The sequence below is a fragment of the Ursus arctos genome, unplaced genomic scaffold (assembly GCF_023065955.2).
Source record: "Ursus arctos isolate Adak ecotype North America unplaced genomic scaffold, UrsArc2.0 scaffold_4, whole genome shotgun sequence".
Taxonomy (NCBI): Eukaryota; Metazoa; Chordata; class Mammalia; order Carnivora; family Ursidae; genus Ursus; species Ursus arctos.
The window spans coordinates 85783623-85801740 of NW_026623056.1; the positions used below are offsets into that span (position 1 = coordinate 85783623).

Sequence of the window (18118 nt, forward strand, 5' to 3'; positions counted from 1 at the left end):
TTCCTACTCTGAATCCTTCTATTCCATTCTTCACTGCCCTTATAAGTCACCCTACTTTGATTAGTATCTTATATCCTTTGTGTTTCTTTACACAAATACGAGCAAATACAAATATATACGCTTATTTTCACTCTTTCTTACACAAAAGAGGGCAAACCATACACACTGTCTAGCACCTTGGTTTTGTGCTGTTGTTGTTGCTTAATTTAGCAATGTATTCCAAAGATCTCTCTCAATCAATTCACTGAGCGCTTCCTTACTGTTTTATATGACTCCACAGTAGGGCTTTATATGGATACACTATAGTTTGTTTAACCCTTTCCCCTCTAGTCTTTCACTCTTTGAAACAAGTCCATAGTGAATAACATTGTGCACCTGTCATTTTGTACGTGTCCAGGTCTGACTGTAAGGTCAATTCCTGCAGAAGTGGGATAGCTGGGTCAAAGTGGAAATGTACTGATAATTTTGATAAATTGCCATGCATATGTGTTTTAAAGTAAAGTCTCACCTTGGAAATCAAAAATTTTGAAAAAATATAAATTAGGAGATGGTGGGCTAAGCCTTAGAACCAGACATGCCCGGGTGTGAATCTTCACTCTATTATTTATCATTGATGTCAACACAAGTTAGAAAACCTTTCTCGGCCTGTGTCGTGGCTTCAAGCAATTTCCAAGCACCCATCCTCAGCTGAGACTTCCCTCATTTTTCCACTTGCCAACCGGACACCTCCTCTTATATGCCACACATCTTTAAATTACAAACACCCAAAGAAAACTCATGATCTACCACTCAAAACTGGCTTACATTCCTGTATTCCCCCACTTACCCAAAGACCTAAATACTTGAGAGTTTCCTTGTACTCCTCCCCCTCCCTCTGCCCACATTCCCAATTCAGTCACCAAGTCCTGAAAGGTTTTCCTCCCAAATCTTTCTGGAATTTCTTTCTTCTTTTATTCAATTTCTATTCTGTCCCAGAACAAGTGTTCATAGTTTCTCAACTGGACAGGTCCAAAAAGGGACCAGACTGGTGTACCTGATTCTGGTCTCATGGCTGAACCAGAGAAAGTCCAGGACAACCTCTCAAACCAGCCCTGAAGTGATCTTTCTAGAATACAAACCACACCTTGTTGCTCCCTTGATTAGAGCTGTTGGTCCCCCACCTTCTGTGGGCAGGTATCTACCTACAAGCATGTAAAACATATAAACCACAGCCTCTCCCTGCTCTACCTGCACCCCTCCCTGGCCCCTTGCCATAGCAAACTCCTGCCTTCCTCTGGGAAGCTAGCTCTTTCAAGTACCCTTCTCTTTGCACAGGGAACTCTTGTTCCCTCTCTGCCTTTTGTTTCACTTTTTCATTCAGCAAATAATTTTGAGTGCCTAATATGTGACATTTACCCTTTAACTTAAAAAAAAGATGATGTCCGGTATGTCCCCAGACTAGTGAATCCTTGGAAACCTCACTGATGTGACAGACCCCTGAATTTTCACAAGGCTCATCTCCTACTTCTGGTACACAGGTATCCTACTAGAGCAGTGTTTCTCAGCCTTGGCACTACAGAAATTTGGGGCCATATAATAACTTTTTGGTGGAGAACTGGGAGGATGGGGAGGTCTCCTAAGTATTTTAGAATGCGCAGAAGCATCCTTGGAGTCTACCCACTAAATACCAGTTGCTCACAATCCTCCACTGTGACAGCCAAAAATGTCTGCAGACATTCTCAAATGTCCCCTGAGGGTTAAAATCCCCTAAGAACCAATGTTTTAGGGCACTTATGATACTTTCCCCTTCCTGATCAGCAAGCCCAATTAGCATGATGTCATTAGTAGGTGGACCAGAGTGATGGTCTGTGCGATGTCAAGATGACAAGGTCCCCGCAGACGTGTCGACAGTTCTTATCATATAAAGGCACCCGCCACAGATTTTCCCCGTTGATGGGGATTGAGAAGGAAGCATTTGCCAGATCAATAGTCACATACCGAGGGGCGCCTGGGTAGCGCAGTCGTTAAAGCGTCTGCCTTCGGCTCAGGGCGTGATCTCGGCGTACCGGGATCGAGTCCCACATCGGGCTCCTCTGCTATGAGCCTGCTTCTTCCTCTCCCTCTCCCCCTGCTGTGTTCCCTCTCTCGCTGGCTGTCTCTCTGTCACATAAATAAATAAAATCTTTAAAAAAAAAAAAATAGTCACATACCGAGTTTGAGAATGTGTGTCGATCTTCACAAGCAAATACCGCACATCCAGTATAACGGTTTCAAAAGAGATTATCACCTGAATCAGTGTGTGGTGTCCTGATTACCTCGGCCATAATTCACCTGATAATTACACAGTGGGCAAATTTAACGGTGATATTATGGGACCACCACCTTGCAACCTTTATGTCTTTGATTGTGGCAATCACACCTATAGTTCCTCCTGGGATGCGATATTATTTCTGATTTACTCTCTTGGATAATGAGGGAAGAACAGTGTCATATGGTCTTACTTGGCCTTTCCTCCCAAGATGTCCCTTACTCCACAAGTCAGGAGAACTTCTGGGGAGTTCTGTCAACCACTAAATACATCAATCCCATGGTGGGTCCTGAGAAATAACCACAGGATAGTCTTATGGACCCAATGGACCCACTGCAAAATGGACTTGGGGTAAAACTTCACTTGTCATTTGGGCTCCTAAAGCTGCTAATCTCACTGTGGAACCAATATGCGGCATTTCAAATACCCTGCTATCAGTGTCAGCTCAGGCCTTGTACATAGCAGTCCTCGAAAAGTCTGGCTAGGCCCCATTCTCTGGCACTAGTGACTTGGGAGAATCTATGGATTCTAGATGCAAAAACAGACTTACCTTTGGAAACTGAGTGAGAGGCCATAATTTCCCACATCAGTGACCTTGTGTTCTCCAGCTTTTTAAAAAATTATCATGATTATGATTATTATGTTATTATTAAATTTTAACAACACCCTAGTCGGCTGTCCATCTGTCTCCCAGATCATGAGGAACATGATCTATTAGCCATTGCTACAAACCTCTGAAGGTTAAGGCGCCCTAACTGCTACTCTGCAGTGCTTCCAGTTACGAGAATTATGACCACCTCTGCCTCTGGTGGTTAAAAGCTGCTCTAGAATCTCATTACCCCCACTGACATTAAGAACCCCAGTTCCACGGCAGTGTTTATCACCATTAGCCCCAGCCTACAGAAGACAGACATCGACCTCTCACCAATTTCGGTGAGCCTTTACTTTAGGTGTTCCTATTGCCTTCAGAAGGAAGTGTCCTCCGGTCTCTTTCAAGAAACATAGTTAAGTGGAGGGTACTCAGATTTTACAGAGGAAATCCATTTTAACATTCCCAACTCCTCAAGCCTGACCCTTTCCTCTAAATTATGCCAAACGTAATCCAGCATCTCTTCCCTATCAATTGTAGGCCATCCTGCCTACCGTCAAGGAGTCACCGCAACAAACGACTGAGACCAGCTCCAGGGACCGTGACTACCTGACAGTCTTCGCTGACACATGTGCCAGTTCCTGTAAGTCCTCTGACACACAGACTGACTTCTCCTGGAGCACGTCCCCACCAAAGAGCACAGGTTTGTTCTCAGACCTGACTCCGGTTATTAGCCAGGGGATAAGGAGGGATGATGGAAACATATCTCAAGGAAAACAATGCTCGGCCGTGGGGCATCTTCTCTGTGAGGTCACAGCATAATCCCCTGGGAAGGGGAGGCTGATCTCTGCAGCCTCTGCCAGCCAGGGGCTTCAGGCCACCGAGGTCCAATACTCTCTGTCTCAACAGGCGAACATCACCATTCACATTCTCAGGGTCTCCTCTTTCTCCATCAGGGAATTTTCTTTGACACTGAAGGGGCTTTAAGACTATACATAACTCATTACCACATTCTCGTACCAGCATTTAAAACATAAAATGCATAACATATACTAATTGTGCTTCACCTTTGCCTTTGAGGAAAAGTACTTTCACTGAGATGTACTGCTGCTAGGCTATCTCATCGTTCTCCATAGCTCTTCATTTTTTTCCCCATAGGACTTCTGCTTACTCTTTGCTGATGTTGGCAGTTTTTACATGTATTTTGGAGGCTTCAATTACATGCATCTTCTATGTCTACCAAAAATGAAAATTAAAGTTTAAAAAAAAAAAAGACTATACATTTAGTCTTTTTCATTTCCTCCACCCTTCTTATGAGATCCCAACTTTTAGAAACTTCTGTCCTGCCGCTTTAGGAGATAAGAACCCCCCTTAAAGCTGCCACAGGAATACCCTGGCTTCAGAGAGAGCTGCAAGATAGCAATTGGCTGCCCTCTACCCATTCCTTTCTTTTTGCAAAGTTTCCAGTGCCTTCCAAAGTGATTACCCCACATCACGATCCTTATAATTTTCATTGCCCCAAAATGGATCGAGTGTCACAGTGAGTTGATATCGCAACACTTTACCTCCACCTCCTCCTCGTCCTCAGTAACTACAGATAAAAGCCTTGGTAGCTGTGATGCTACCAGATGCCAGATGTTGTCGCCATGTGCTTACCACAACCAAAGCCCACCAGAGGGTCTGCTTCGTGGGGTCAATACAAGTTCCAAATCTTTCGGCCCGTACCATACACTTATGTGCTAACACTTCACTGCAAAGTGTGTTCCTAGAGAAGCTAGGGTGGGATGTAGGGAGCAACGCGGCAGGGGACAGGCAGGCAGCCTAAACGCAGAGGATCAGGGTACCGGGTTGGTCAAAGCTGCCTAACAGCCTGGCTGGTTGTGTGGCCTCATGTGACGTCTTTGGGAAGATTGTAGGGACTATGACATCTCAGACTGTTGCTGGGACCAGCCTCTTCCTATCAGCAGCCTCCCACTGGGCAGAGTCGGCCCCATGGGGTTTTCATTTCTCCACACTTTCAAGACATAGCCCCAGCCTCTTCAGATGCATCAGCCTCTTCTTGCCAGTCAGGCTGCATGGAGAGCGGCTTGCCCTGAAGGGGTGGTGGTAGCAGCAGCTGTGACCTGACTTTGTGACTGCAGGGGCAGTCCAAGCCTGGCTGGGCAGATGTGCAGAGTGCAGTGGACGGATCTGGGTGGGTCCCTAAGCTGGGTCTGGCACAAGCCCTAAAAACACTGGCCTTGCATTTGGATATAAATAAGGGCAATGAATTGGATGTAAAGAAGAAGATGAGCACAGGCACAAAATACAATGATCTGCAAAATCATGGGAGACCTTTCTCCATCCTTTCAAATTCACGTCCTTAGTTTTGTTTTTTGTTTGTTTTTTTAAAGAAAGAACACTGTATAGCAAGTAAGACATTGATCTGTGTTAGTGCAGTCATTGAACCTAAGAAAATAACCACATTTTTCAGGGAATTCTACCTGTTTAATCAATAAGCTGAATTTAGAAAACCAAAATTGTTTTAAATTATAAATGCTATCCTATTGGGTACATTCTTTTTTTTTAAGATTTTTTTTTTTTTTTTAATTTTAGAGAGAGAGGTGAGAGAGAGAACACAAGCAGGGGGAGCTGCAAGCACAGGGCCAAGCTGACTCCCTGCTGAGCAGGGAGCCCAGTCCAATGTGGGACTCGATCCCAGGACCCTGGAATCATGACCTGAGCCGTAGGCAGCCGCACAACCGACTGAGCCACCCTGGCACTCCTACTGGGTACGTTCTTACAGCTCACTGCTGCTATTCTATCCTCTGGAGTTTTGTTTGAATTAGCGAGACAAATTGCATAAACTCTGCACTTCATTTGTACTTTAAAGCCAAAACTGCTTCAGCTGCTTACAGCCTCACGCGCTCTCCAGCCGATAGACCCCTCTGACCGCGGAGCAGCTCTGCGTGTGCGCTAGCCAGCAGTTCACTTGTCGGAGACTGCAACTGAGTAAAATGCAAGACAGAGGATAGAGAGAGAGGAAAGAATAAGAGCGCTTCCCATCTGCACTTACTAGGAGCCCAACTGAACTTGAGGGCTTGGGATATTTCAATTACAAAATGTACTATGTCTGACTTCATTACAGGTTCTTTAAGAAAGTGGCATAAAATTTGACGACACCATATTTTATCTGAATTATGAAAATTAGTCTTTAAAGATACTGCATTGAATATTTTTATTGCTGTGTCATCTTGTGATATGAATCATCACAATTTATTTTATGTTTTATATGTTTAAGTCTATCCAAAACCCTTTCAGAATATCCTTGGATTTCATACATCTGAATTTAGGACTTTGTACCCAAAATATGCGTGACCTTGGTATTAAGCGAATAACACAAGGCAATACAATTTAGCACAGGCCAAAAATAAGAGTAAAAACAGAAATGTATTCAATAGCACATTTGCCATGCCTACAAAGTCTCCTATTACCACCCAAGATAATGTGCACTTATCATACCATTCTGGTTTTGCATTCAGTAAACCAACATTCATGTGGCATTTGAATGCCACGACTGGACAACGTTCAAAGAGTAACCCTTCATTTTCGTCGTATCCAGCTATCTTTGGTGTACGTGACTTGAGTGCTGCCAAGAGCTCACAGAGCAACAAGACTGACAGCTCTGAAGCAGAGACAGCCAACACAATATCAACCCCTAATATGAATACGGAGGGGACTTTTTTTTTTCCAATAAAAATATGCTCTCTTCCAATGTGAAATGTTCAGACTGGATTAGAAAGGGGCTTTCGTAGACATCCAAGCAAACAACTGACCAACACTTGGTTGTCAGCCATGGTGCCCACTGCCAGACGTGCAACAGGGTCCCTCACAAACATACTTTGCTCTAGGTTCTTAACTGTTTCCCAAACTATTCATTTTTTGGAGTAAGATGAGAAAGGATATTACACGGATGAGAGAGAGCTGGTAGAAAAAAAGAACCTCACACACTTAATACGTGATGAACGAATGAAGGAATAAATGAATGACATGATACCCCATGCATTTGTCTGTATCTAAGATCCCATCTAACTAGTCAGAGCTTTGGTAAGATCAACCAAGCAGCGTCTTTCTCATCTCTGTTGTAAAGTATCACCCTTACTTGAAAAATAATGCTAAAATGTATAAATAAGAAATGAAGTTCTCCTAATCGTATTCTTTAGCTTATTACCTCCACTAACAGCTTGCTGTGCATTTTTCCAGGCTGTTTTCCCCGTGCAAACATGAAACACACGTGCATGTTTTCAACAAAGTGAGATCATATATTGCAGACTATTCTGTAAATCACTTTTTATTTATTTTTGTTGTTGTTGTTGTTTTAGGCAGGGAGGAGAAGAGGGAGAAGGACAGACAGAATCTTTTTTTTTTAATGTTTTTTTATTACATTATGTTAGTCACCATACAGTACATCCCTGGTTTCTGATGCAAGGTTCAATGATTCATTAGTTGCGTATAACACCCAGTGCACCATGCAATACATGCCCTCCTTACTACCCATCACCGGTCTATCCCATTCCCCCACCCCCCTCCCCTCTGAAGCCCTCAGTTTGTTTCCCAGAGTCCATAGTCTGTCATGCTCCATCCCCCTTCTGATTACCCCCTTTCTTTATCCCTTTCTTCCCCTACCGATCTTCTTAGTTCTTATGTTCCATAGATGAGAGAAATCATATGATAATTGTCTTTCTCTGCTTGACTTATTTCACTTAGCATTATCTCCTCCAGTGCCGTCCATGTTGCAGCAAATGTTGAGAACTCGTTCTTTCTGATAGCTGAGTAACATTCCATTGTATATATGGACCACAGCTTCTTAATCCAGTCATCTGTTGAAGGGCATCTCGGCTCCTTCCACGATTTAGCTATTGTGGATAATGTTGCTATGAACATTGGGGTGCATATGGCCCTTCTCTTCACTACATCTGTATCTTTGGGGTAAATACCCAGTATTGCAATGGCTGAGTCATAGGGTAGCTCAATTTTTAACTTTTTAAGGGACCTCCACACTGTTTTCCAGAGTGGCTGTACCAACCTGCATTCCCACCAATAATGTAGGAGGGATCCCCTTTCTCCACATCCTCTCCAGCAATTGTTGTTTCTTGCCTTGTCAATTTTTGCCATTCTAACTGGCATAAGGTGGTATCTTAGTGTGGTTTTGATTTGAATTTCCCTGATGGCTAATGATTTTGAACATTTTTTCATGTGTCTGTTAGCCATTTGTATGTCCTCATTGGAAAAGTGTGTTCATATCTTCTGCCCATTTTATGATTTGTTTATTTGTTTCTCGCGTATTGAGTTTGAGAAGTCCTTTGTAGATCTTGGATACCAGTCTTTTATCTGTAGCATCATTTGCAAATATATTCTCCCATTCCGTGGGCTGCGAGAGACAGAATCTTAAGCAAGCTCCACGCCCAGCACAGAGCCTGACTTGGGGTTTGATCTTACAATCCCAAGATCATGACCTCAGTCAATATCAAGAGTCGACACTTAACCCAAATGAGCCACCCAGGTGTCCCTATAAGTCACTTTTTAAATCTAAATTTCTATTACAGATTTTTTTATGTCAGAATACACAGTAAATATACCTCACTCCTTTAAACACTGAGTAACCTTCTAGAAGTCATTTAACCAATCCCCAGTAGATGAAGCAGAATTATAAGGTCACAACACAGGCACTTCTTTCTTCCTACTAGATATCGTCAAATTTGTTTTTAAAATATTACACCACCATCAACACTGACTACTGTTAATTCTCTTAATGCTTGTGATCTGGAGGAAATGCTTTTTAGTCGTTCTAATTTGTATTAATATGATTATCATTGAGATTAAGCACCTCTTCTATTACAAGCTATTTATACTTTCTCTCCTGTGAATTGCTTTTTCATATCCTTTGCTATTTTAAATTGGATTGTTCATTGCTTCTTACTGGTTTTGTAGGCACTTAGGCACTTCTTATGTTAATTTTTTATAACTATATATAGTGAATATTTTCCCCACCTTGATCATGTTTTTTTTTAAATTGGGATTTTATTGCCTTTTGCTATATAGGAGAATTTCTCTTTCAATACTATCAAATGTATCATTCTAAAACAGTATGATTTCTGGGTCACATGTCATTATTTAAAATGCCTTGCCCACTCCAACATAATAAAAATATTTCTTACGTTTTTACTAGTAGACTAAAGATTTTTCTTATGTTCAGATCTACAATCACTTCAAATTTACTTTTGTATACGGTACAAGTTAGGGATATAACTCCTAAAAATTTTTTAACTTCTTAAATCTTCATTTTATTGTTTTTCAATTTTACCCAATAACAGCCAGTTGTAAAACATAACTTATTCACTAATTCATCCTCTTGTCACTGATTTAAAATGACTCCTTTAGCATATAGCAGTTTTCCACATACAGTGGAAGGCTTTGGGAGCCAAGACTGAGGTTTTCAAAAGAAGAAGCAATTCTGCCTCAAGACTGCAAACAGAAACCCTGGCTGAGTTTCCAGCTGGCCTGGCCTGCCTGCAGAAGTTGGACTCAAGTGTGCAACATCAACTCTTTATTTTATTCTGCTAATCTCTTGGCTGAATCCTGGGCAGACATCTCACTCTTTTATTTTTTTTTTTTAAGATTTATTTATATATTTGACAGAGAGCATGAGTGAGGAGAGGGGCAGAGGGAAAGGGGGAGAGAAAATCTCAAGCAGACTCCCTGCTGAGCATGGAGCCCGACGTGGGGCTCGATCCCATTACCCATGAGATCATGACCTGAGCTGAAACCAAGAGTCAGGCACTTAACTGACTGTACCACCCAGGTGCCCCACATCTCACTCTTTTAATTACTATGAATTTAAATTCATTTTCACATCAAGGAAAGTACAAATCTCCCCTATTACTCTTTTTCAAAAGTTTCTTGGCTCTTCTAGTGCATTTGCTTTTCCAGATTAACTCTAGAATCAAATCTGCAACAGTATCATCATATACATTCTGCCTGAGAAGAATCCTTTCCCTCCTCCAACCAAGGTCCACTAAGTAGGCATCTTCTTTGTGCTGGCCGTGGGAGCTAGGGGCTCTTACAATGGTCCCAAGCATCAGAGAGCCCACGACCTAATAGATTATAGATTAATAATTACTGAATTTCCACAGTGTACTGTGATGGGGGAAAAAAAGGAGGATGTGGATGCTCGAAGAAGTTCTAACCCCAACTTAGAGCTTCAGGAAAGGTTTCTACAGGAGGTACTATCTAAGCCTCTACATAAATAATCATGAGTTATCCACAGAAAAGCAGAAGGAGGAGAGTATATCAGGGAGGCAGAAGATCAAGAGAGTAGGTAAGAGAAAGCACGCTGATCCAAAAGACCTGAAAAAAGTCTAATGTGACTGAAACATGGTAGACGAGGTAAAGGGCCAAACATGATACATTCAGGAATCTGTGTTTTTTCTCAAGACCAACGAGCTGCCTTCAGGTGGGTTTTGAGCAGAAGAGAGTAAGGGAAATGTGTCAGAGACATTGAGTAATCCTTAGGTACCTACGCGTCCCCCCACACTTCCCAGCCACGTGGGGCACGTCATGTTGGGTAGTGCCTTGGGACTAGTTTTGGCCAATGGGCTGTGAGTGGAAGTGATCTGTGACGTTCCATGCTGAAGCATTTAGACACTGGTGCTTGACCTGGAAGCCCCCCGCTGAAATGGTGGCTTCCCGAGGCGGAAGCAGCCAGGATCACCAAGTCCTTGCTTGGGGGGCAGCTGCCCTGAAGACTCGCCCAACCCACACTGGAATTATCACAAGCAATTAAGAAATATCTATATGTAAGCCATTGAGATCTCCACACTTATTTACCGCTACAGGACAGCCTAATACTAACCTAGTGACTAATAGTTTCCAAACACGATCCACCTTTTCAAAGCTCCCTAACACCATTAAAAGTCCCTGGATTCCATAGCGAAGAATACTCCTTCCTCCTTTGGGGAGAAAAAGGCTAATACGAACTCATGCCACTCCTATGCCTTCTCATGGGTTTACGAATTACCTCATCGGTGAACACTTTGCTCTACCGAACAGGCGTGAGGTTCTTCCTGCATAGGGAACTTTAACCTGCGATTTTCCTCCCTCCTTCTTCATACTCCCGCCTTCTTTCTTATTTGCCTCTTTGTTCTTTCATCCCTGGCCTTTTTCCTATCTTTCTTCAGCAGTGAGATGGTTCTGGGTGATAACTCAAAGGTGGCCAAATGGCAGCCTAGGGCCACACACAATGTCTCTGCTTCCAGCCCCCCTGCGCCTTCACAGAGAGCAGACAGGCTCCATTGCATTGCTGCTCCTGCAGACAGAGAAACCTGAGTTCAAATCCTACATCATCTCTTCTTCTTCTTCTTCATATGAACTTTGGTAGGTTCCTTAACTTCTCTGAGATGTAGTTTTCTATTCTGCAAAATGAGGATACTAATACTTACTTGAAAGTCTTATGGAGATTATGGAAAATACCAAATACAACGTTCCCAGCACAGTGCCTGGCACAGAGCGTGACTTTCCTAAAACTCTGTTTCTTTTTCTCTCTTGCCCTTTCTTCTGAGGGAGAAGCCGGCTCCTCTCAGATCGTCACAGTTGAATTCGACATTTATCTAGGACTTTTGATGGGCTAAATGCCATACTAAAGTCTGTGGAGGATACCAACGATCAGACAAACTAGGCAGGGAGGCAAGATGTGCTCACGGGGGAAAGTTAACAGGCTATAAATAAAATTTGCAAATGCCCAGTGTTTAATATTAGGCATAAGCCCTAAGGAAATCCACAGAAGGAGCAAGCCCGTGGGCTCCTGGGATTTAGGCTAACGACCCCACATGGGAGGTGAAGACAGAAACTGCTCCTGTTTCCCAAAGGCCAGGACTCCCATGGCTCAGTCAGGGACCCTCTCTGCTCCACGCTTATCACCAGATTGCCAGCTGTCCCAACGATGACAGATGAAGAGAGATTTTTGGACAGGCTCTGTCTACTCAAAGTAGATACCCTCTTAGGTACTGTCAATTGGTTCAGGAAAATAAAGCAAATATACTTTTGAATGAGCGTGCCCACCCACCAAAGAGTTTTGGAAGACCTGCTCTGAATAAGACACAAGAGTAATTACCCCAAAGGCTGTCCTGGACACTGAAGGCGGAGACTCTGTCTGGTGCCGCTTTGCTCACCCCAAATCTAACCCCAGCACCGGACATACAAAGGCTATTTACAGAAGGCCTGAAGATTATCCCTGGGCCCTGTAAACATTGCCCACAAATGCTCTCAAACTTCTAACTGGGGCAGGGCCGGCTCCTTAGTGAGATTAACACCTTCAGCCTGTTGAACTGCTCCTGTCGCCGTGGCCCGCACACAGTCTAATACAGCTCCAGCCACCATTCCCAAAGGGGAACATGAACTTGATGTGATCCCATCACATTAAGTACAAAAAACTATGCAAAGTTGCCTATCAACGTAACATACCCACTTGCCTAAGACTCTAGTATCAAATGTCACAAAGTCCCTGATAAACGCAAAACAAGTGAGTAGTGACTAGGTCAACATTTTTGCTTTTGCTTCTTTCCAAACCCTCTGGTACGTGGAAATTTAAATGAATAGGAGGTCAACTGCTCTTCAGACTTTAAGGTAAACATGAGCCAACAGTGTGACACAGCTGCCAAAAAAAAACAAACAAGATCTCAGGATGGATGAATTAATAGGAGTATAGTGTCCTGAACAAAGGACACAACAGATATCCAAATATGAACAACATATGCCCCCCTTCTCACTCTGAACTGGGGGACGCCTGCAAGGGGTGGCAGAGTGGTGACCAGTATTCTTCCTTTGAATCAGTGAGGACATTCAGCCAGGAGACAATCAAACAGCACAAACACTGTGTCATCTTTAAATGCTGCAAGAACCGGAGTGAAGACAGCTAGATTTTACCATTTAGTCCGCAAAGCAGTGCCGAGACCAAGAGAGAAAACTGGCAGAGACACAATTTTCCACCAAATGTGAGGGAGACCTTTCAAACAATTAAAGCTATTCAAAAACTGCAACAGTTTCGTGAGGCGGTGAGCATTCCTGTCACGGATCATATTCACACAAAGGTGTCTTTCCACTTTCTCGGCTCAGCAGAAATTTAGGCGGAACGTGAGATTCTTCGTGCTTCAAGTCAGGTTTTGTGGAAAGCGTCCCACAGGATAGAGAGGTTAGGTTGGGTGGCCTCAAATGACCGCATCGAAGGTAACCAGAAATTCTTGCTCCCTCCGATATTTTCTCTCTCCTATTACAAATGTTAAGAATTTCCCAGGTCAGATTTTGAATGGGCACCTAATCGCATCAGTAACATCTCCAGTCCTTCTCCCCACTGGAAGGTCCCCTGCTCGGTGGCCCTGGGGTGGCTCTCCCTGCTCCTCCCTGACCCCAAAGTCACACCCACACTCGCTAAAAGCAGCGGCCTATCAACTTCATCATGTATAATGCAAAAAGGGAATCACTGATTTCGTTCTGATTAGTCATCGTAATGCTTTTCTCTTATATGTACTTAATCACTGTGGTTTCTCCGAGAATGGAAAGCTTTCCTTTCTATAGAAGAATCTGAACAGCTCTCCAAACAGACACCAGCTGGGCAAACAGTGCAGAGAATTTCGGTGCAAAGTGATGAGAGCGACCACACCCACAGCCAAGGCGAAGCAGCCTGTCAACATAGCAGCCAAATTACAAAGAGCTGCAGAGGGGCTCCTTTTGATCTAACTGTAGGGCACTTCCATGTCTTAAGAGAACGTTCCATCCACCTCTGTGGTTAGTCGCAAAGCCTGAAAATGATTAATGGGCTGGAGCATGGGCCAGTGTTTCCCTTCCACGATGAGAACCGGTCAGAGCCGAGCAGCGAGGGTGCAAGCAGGAAATAATAGGACAGCTGGAGGCCTGGCTGCAGGCCACACTGAAAGGCTTTCTGGTAGACCTCATCGCTCTGCAGCCTCCCCTTCCTGCTCTGACCTTCTCACTGTACCTGTCTCTGCACAGGGATAAGGCCTTCCATGTCTGTGTCTGTGGGATGCTGGGGAAGTGGGCAATCTTAAACACAGGAAACACAGAAGCTGGCATCCAAAAAACATGCTCTCCTCTGTTCCAAGGAGAGTTCCCCACAGCTAACAGGGTGTGTGCCCCCCCCACCTCCAGAATTGAGGCAGGATGAGATGGGGTGAAAAGAATGAACGCACGCATGAATGAATGAATGAATGAATGACTTCTGTAAGACTGCAGACTGTTGAAAAACCAGGTGGCGATCTCCCCTTAAGGAATGTTCTATTGGGGAGAGGTGGGGGCATGTGAACAGAGCATAGCAGCCTCCTCCTGTTCTCAGGGAACGAGGGCTGGCCAGGGGCTTTTGCTAAGCAGAGAGATTCCTTGGGGCTGGAGGTGGGACCTGTATTTCCAGCAAACGTCCCAGGGGACACAGCAGCTGATGGAAAGGACAAAAAGGAAGAGGGTCTTTAATGCCGAGGTCCCCTGAGGTCTGACCCTGGGCACAGTCATCCTCCCGGGTTGGCACAGTGAACTCAGAAGCTTCCCCTTGGGCACAGGACCGCCCAGCTTCGTGCTCTGTTGGAAGAAGTATGAAGCCACATCTTCAATTTGCATTCCCTCAGTAAGTGGAGTCAAGCCTTTTTGTATTCTCAGACTTTGTGGTTGCCTTGACTGGGTAGTTGGTGTCTTTAATATTGTGAATTTCCAAATTACCAGACACAAGCACACTTTCATTTCTTTGCAATCTGTCTGTATACAACCTAGAACACACTCAGTTGGAAGCTGAGCCCCATTCCTGAAAGAGTGCACGGCCCCCAGGTTGTGCCCAGTTCAGGCTACAGAACTGGACCACATGAGTAAAGTGGGCTCCATCTGGTGTGGGTCTCCACGTTGGACATTGGCCAGGCTTTCAAATGCAGGACTCGGTGAAAATAGCAGATTAGACCCTGCCTGTGAACTGAAAACTAAATTATATGCATGTTCATTTGCCTCGGAGTCGACTTGAGCACTAGGTATGTCCACATCTAAGAACTGTAATCAGCAAGACACTGATGTCAACGGGGTAAGGCCCAGGGCACTCTTGGTGCAACAGTGTGCTCCTCCTCTCTCTCCTCTGAAGCCTAAGCAAGGGCGGTGTTCTAGAGAGACATGGGAGGAAGAGGCAGGGGGAGGTTGTGTTATTGGCATAGAAAAGAGCATCTGAGCAGAGAGGGTGTCTGCCTGGAGCATGGGTGACGACTGTCCTATGCACACAAACGATGAGGGCAGACTCAGGACTGAGCTCCTGCTCTAGCGGGTGGGACTGTGGGCCCCAGCCACACAGAGCCCACTTCCCCAGCTGCTCTCCACGCTCTGCCCTCTTTCCTGACTTTCTCCTCCAGGAGCTTCCATTGACAAGCAGCTGTGTGTGGGGAGGTGGTGTAGCTCCTGGGGCCTGCGTCCAGCCTCCAGACGCAGACAGGCAGCCCCTCTCCACCATGGGGCCAGAGCAAAGCCCTGAGCGCCAGTTTCCACTTGCTCCACCCCGACAGCAGCCCCAGCACTCCGGGCAGCATCTCTCCTCCTGGATTCTGTTCATCCTCTCCTGCATTGTTTCTGCAGGGCCTACCCTAGGATGCCACTTTCTGTTTTTCAGGCACCTTTTGGTCTTTTCTTATGAACTGCTCCAAGTTCCCTCTATATTGATTACATACCTCCATCAACTGTTTTTTTGCAGAGCTTGGCTTCCCCTAGATTGATAAATGCCCACAGCCACTTTGCTGAAGAACCCAGGTAAAACAGAGAACTCTCTGGCTCCCTCTCTGTCCTCCATGATCTCTGGCAAACACGTCCTCTGCCACAGGCCACTCCCTGCATGTCAGAGGCAAGGAACCAATTGGCAAGAGGTGTTTCTCAATGGGTTCCAAGCACGTGGAATCGTGAACACCATGACACGTTCAGGAGCATGAGTCAACAACAGCTGGTATGAGATGAGAACTGGGGGAGGATTCCTCAGTGATGCCCCAATATTGAACTTGGATGACCAGGTAGTTGGCAAATGAGGGGAAGAAAACCAAGCAGAAGGGGCCTGGGTGTATGTCCATGTTTAGATCTTCCCCCAAAGGTAACTGCTATCTGGAATGTTGCTCATCATCCCCTTGCTATGTCATATATGCAGACGTGTGATGGTAAATGTTTAACCACCACCTCTCCAAAAATCAAGTGTGTGTGTGTGTGTGTGTGTGTGTGTGTGCGCGCGCGCACATGTGTCTGTATCCCCATATAAGTTTGTTATACATTTTTTGATACAAAGGACTTATAGCTCACAATTTACAAATAATGATCAAATACATAATACCCCATAATATCCTTTATTGTAAATCACAGTTAACTGATTCGCACAGAATTTTTTTGTTGCGTTTTGCCACACCTTCATAACTGCAGCCAACCTAGAGTTGCAATGGAGAAACCGATGTAGTTCCAAGACAAACGTTGGTTGATATTTTCATTTACACTAACAAGAAGAAAGCAAAATGACAAAAGTATATGGTAGAAGAGTCACTTTCTCATCAAACATGTGAGCAGCTTCTTTGTTGAATCAGACCATAGTTTTCAAATACTGGAAGACTATCTCCTCAATTCCTGTGCTATTCACGATGTAACAGCCACAGACATAACCAATTTAACCTGTTCATCATTATTAACATGTTGTCCACCATTGTGTTATGCCCACATGTGTACGTTGAAATGGAACGATCAAGCCCTAGTTTGTAGCATTAGCTAGTCTCTTTCATGGAAGTTAGAAGCTCTTCCCTGGTGGCCTATTTCAAGCTGCCAAGATGATGCCACCAAACACAGAGTTTGAAAGAGACTGTAGTAGCACAGCGGTATATAGGATTTTCACCATACAGACAGAATAGACATAAATAACCTCAAAAGCATAGATAAGAATAAAATTCAGCAAGATAACTAAGTGATGAGTTTAGCATATTTGTTACCATTGTCTTTAGTATAATTTTATTGTAAATTTATATAATTTAATTTTTAATATTGGCTGTGTTTAACAGCTGGGTCACAAAGTTGCTGAAAATTTATTGGGTCTCATAAGCCAGTTCAAGCCAGCTCTAACACACCATTGTATGAAAATGGGATCATGCTATACGTAATCTTCAGGGAGCTGTTTTATCACATATTATGTTGCTCTTGTCTTTGGACCCCCAGCACCATTCCACCCCCTTCTTTGCTCTCAGCTCTGTCAACAGCATGTGGAGGCCTGAGAAGGACTCCCAGAATCCCTTGCAAACAGGGTTTCTATTCTACTACCAATGAGAGGTGGCTGGGAGGACAAAGGCGGATTTCCTCATCCTCAGGCAGCGACGGTGGCAGAATTACACAGGCTCTGCTATAGCAATAGTGGCTGCCTGTGACTTCTTTTTTTTTTTTTTTAAGATTTTATTTATTTATGTGACAGAGAGACAGCCAGTGAGAGAGGGAACACAGCAGGGGGAGTGGGAGAGGAAGAAGCAGGCTCCCAGCAGAGGAGCCCGATGTGGGACTCGATCCCGGAACGCTGGGATCACGCCCTGAGCCGAAGGCAGACGCTTAATGACTGCGCTACCCAGGCGCCCCTGCGTGTGACTTCTTGACCTGCAGGGAACACCCCCATCCTGGGGTTTTACCCCTTCCCCATCCCTTCCAATAATTTTGTAGGACCTGATTTCCTGTAGTCAACCCTTCCTTCTGAAATTTGTAGAATGGGTTCTGGTTTTCTGATTTAAAGACTGGGATTTCTCCGTGTTTGCACATGGAGCCCAGTACCACCATTTTCACTGTGGTACAATATTCTATTCCAGGATAGTATTACACAGGATTCCCCACAGTTAGGCTCCATTTTACACCCTGCCTGCCCAGCCTTTGATGCTTTGAATATAGCCAGTGTACCCAGATTATACAACCATGAGCAACAAGACACTGTTCTGGTGCCCACCCAAATGGCTCTCATGCTTACCCATTAGGCTCATCATTCCTTGCTCTTATCACGTCTGCAGTGCCTTCTGTGGGTGATCCAGCAGGCCTTGCTAGAATTTCTAGTCCATCAACCTTGGCCTAACATACTCTCCTTTGTTGAAGGAGGGTCTACTGGTAGCAGAGAGACTTGTTCCTATGGGTCACTATAAGCCCACAGCTGCAGCCTGAAAAAAAAAAATCATATAATA

The 18118-nt window shown here is 44.4% G+C and overlaps 1 protein-coding gene across 5 annotated transcripts in view; it reads right to left on the minus strand.

Moving 5' to 3' along the window:
• SETD4 (SET domain containing 4) overlaps positions 1-18118 on the minus strand; it is a 184343-nt gene that overhangs the window by 77018 nt on the left and 89207 nt on the right. For 2 of the 5 annotated variants that reach the window (XM_057306739.1, XM_057306741.1), the window contains exon 14: positions 16255-18094. In XM_057306739.1, coding sequence (XP_057162722.1) covers positions 18064-18094 — 31 coding nt within the window. In that variant the 3' untranslated portion in view covers positions 16255-18063. Of the gene's footprint in view, positions 1-16254; positions 18095-18118 lie in introns of those variants that run through there. The other 3 variants (XR_008957324.1, XR_008957323.1, XR_008957322.1) reach the window with 3 other exon arrangements.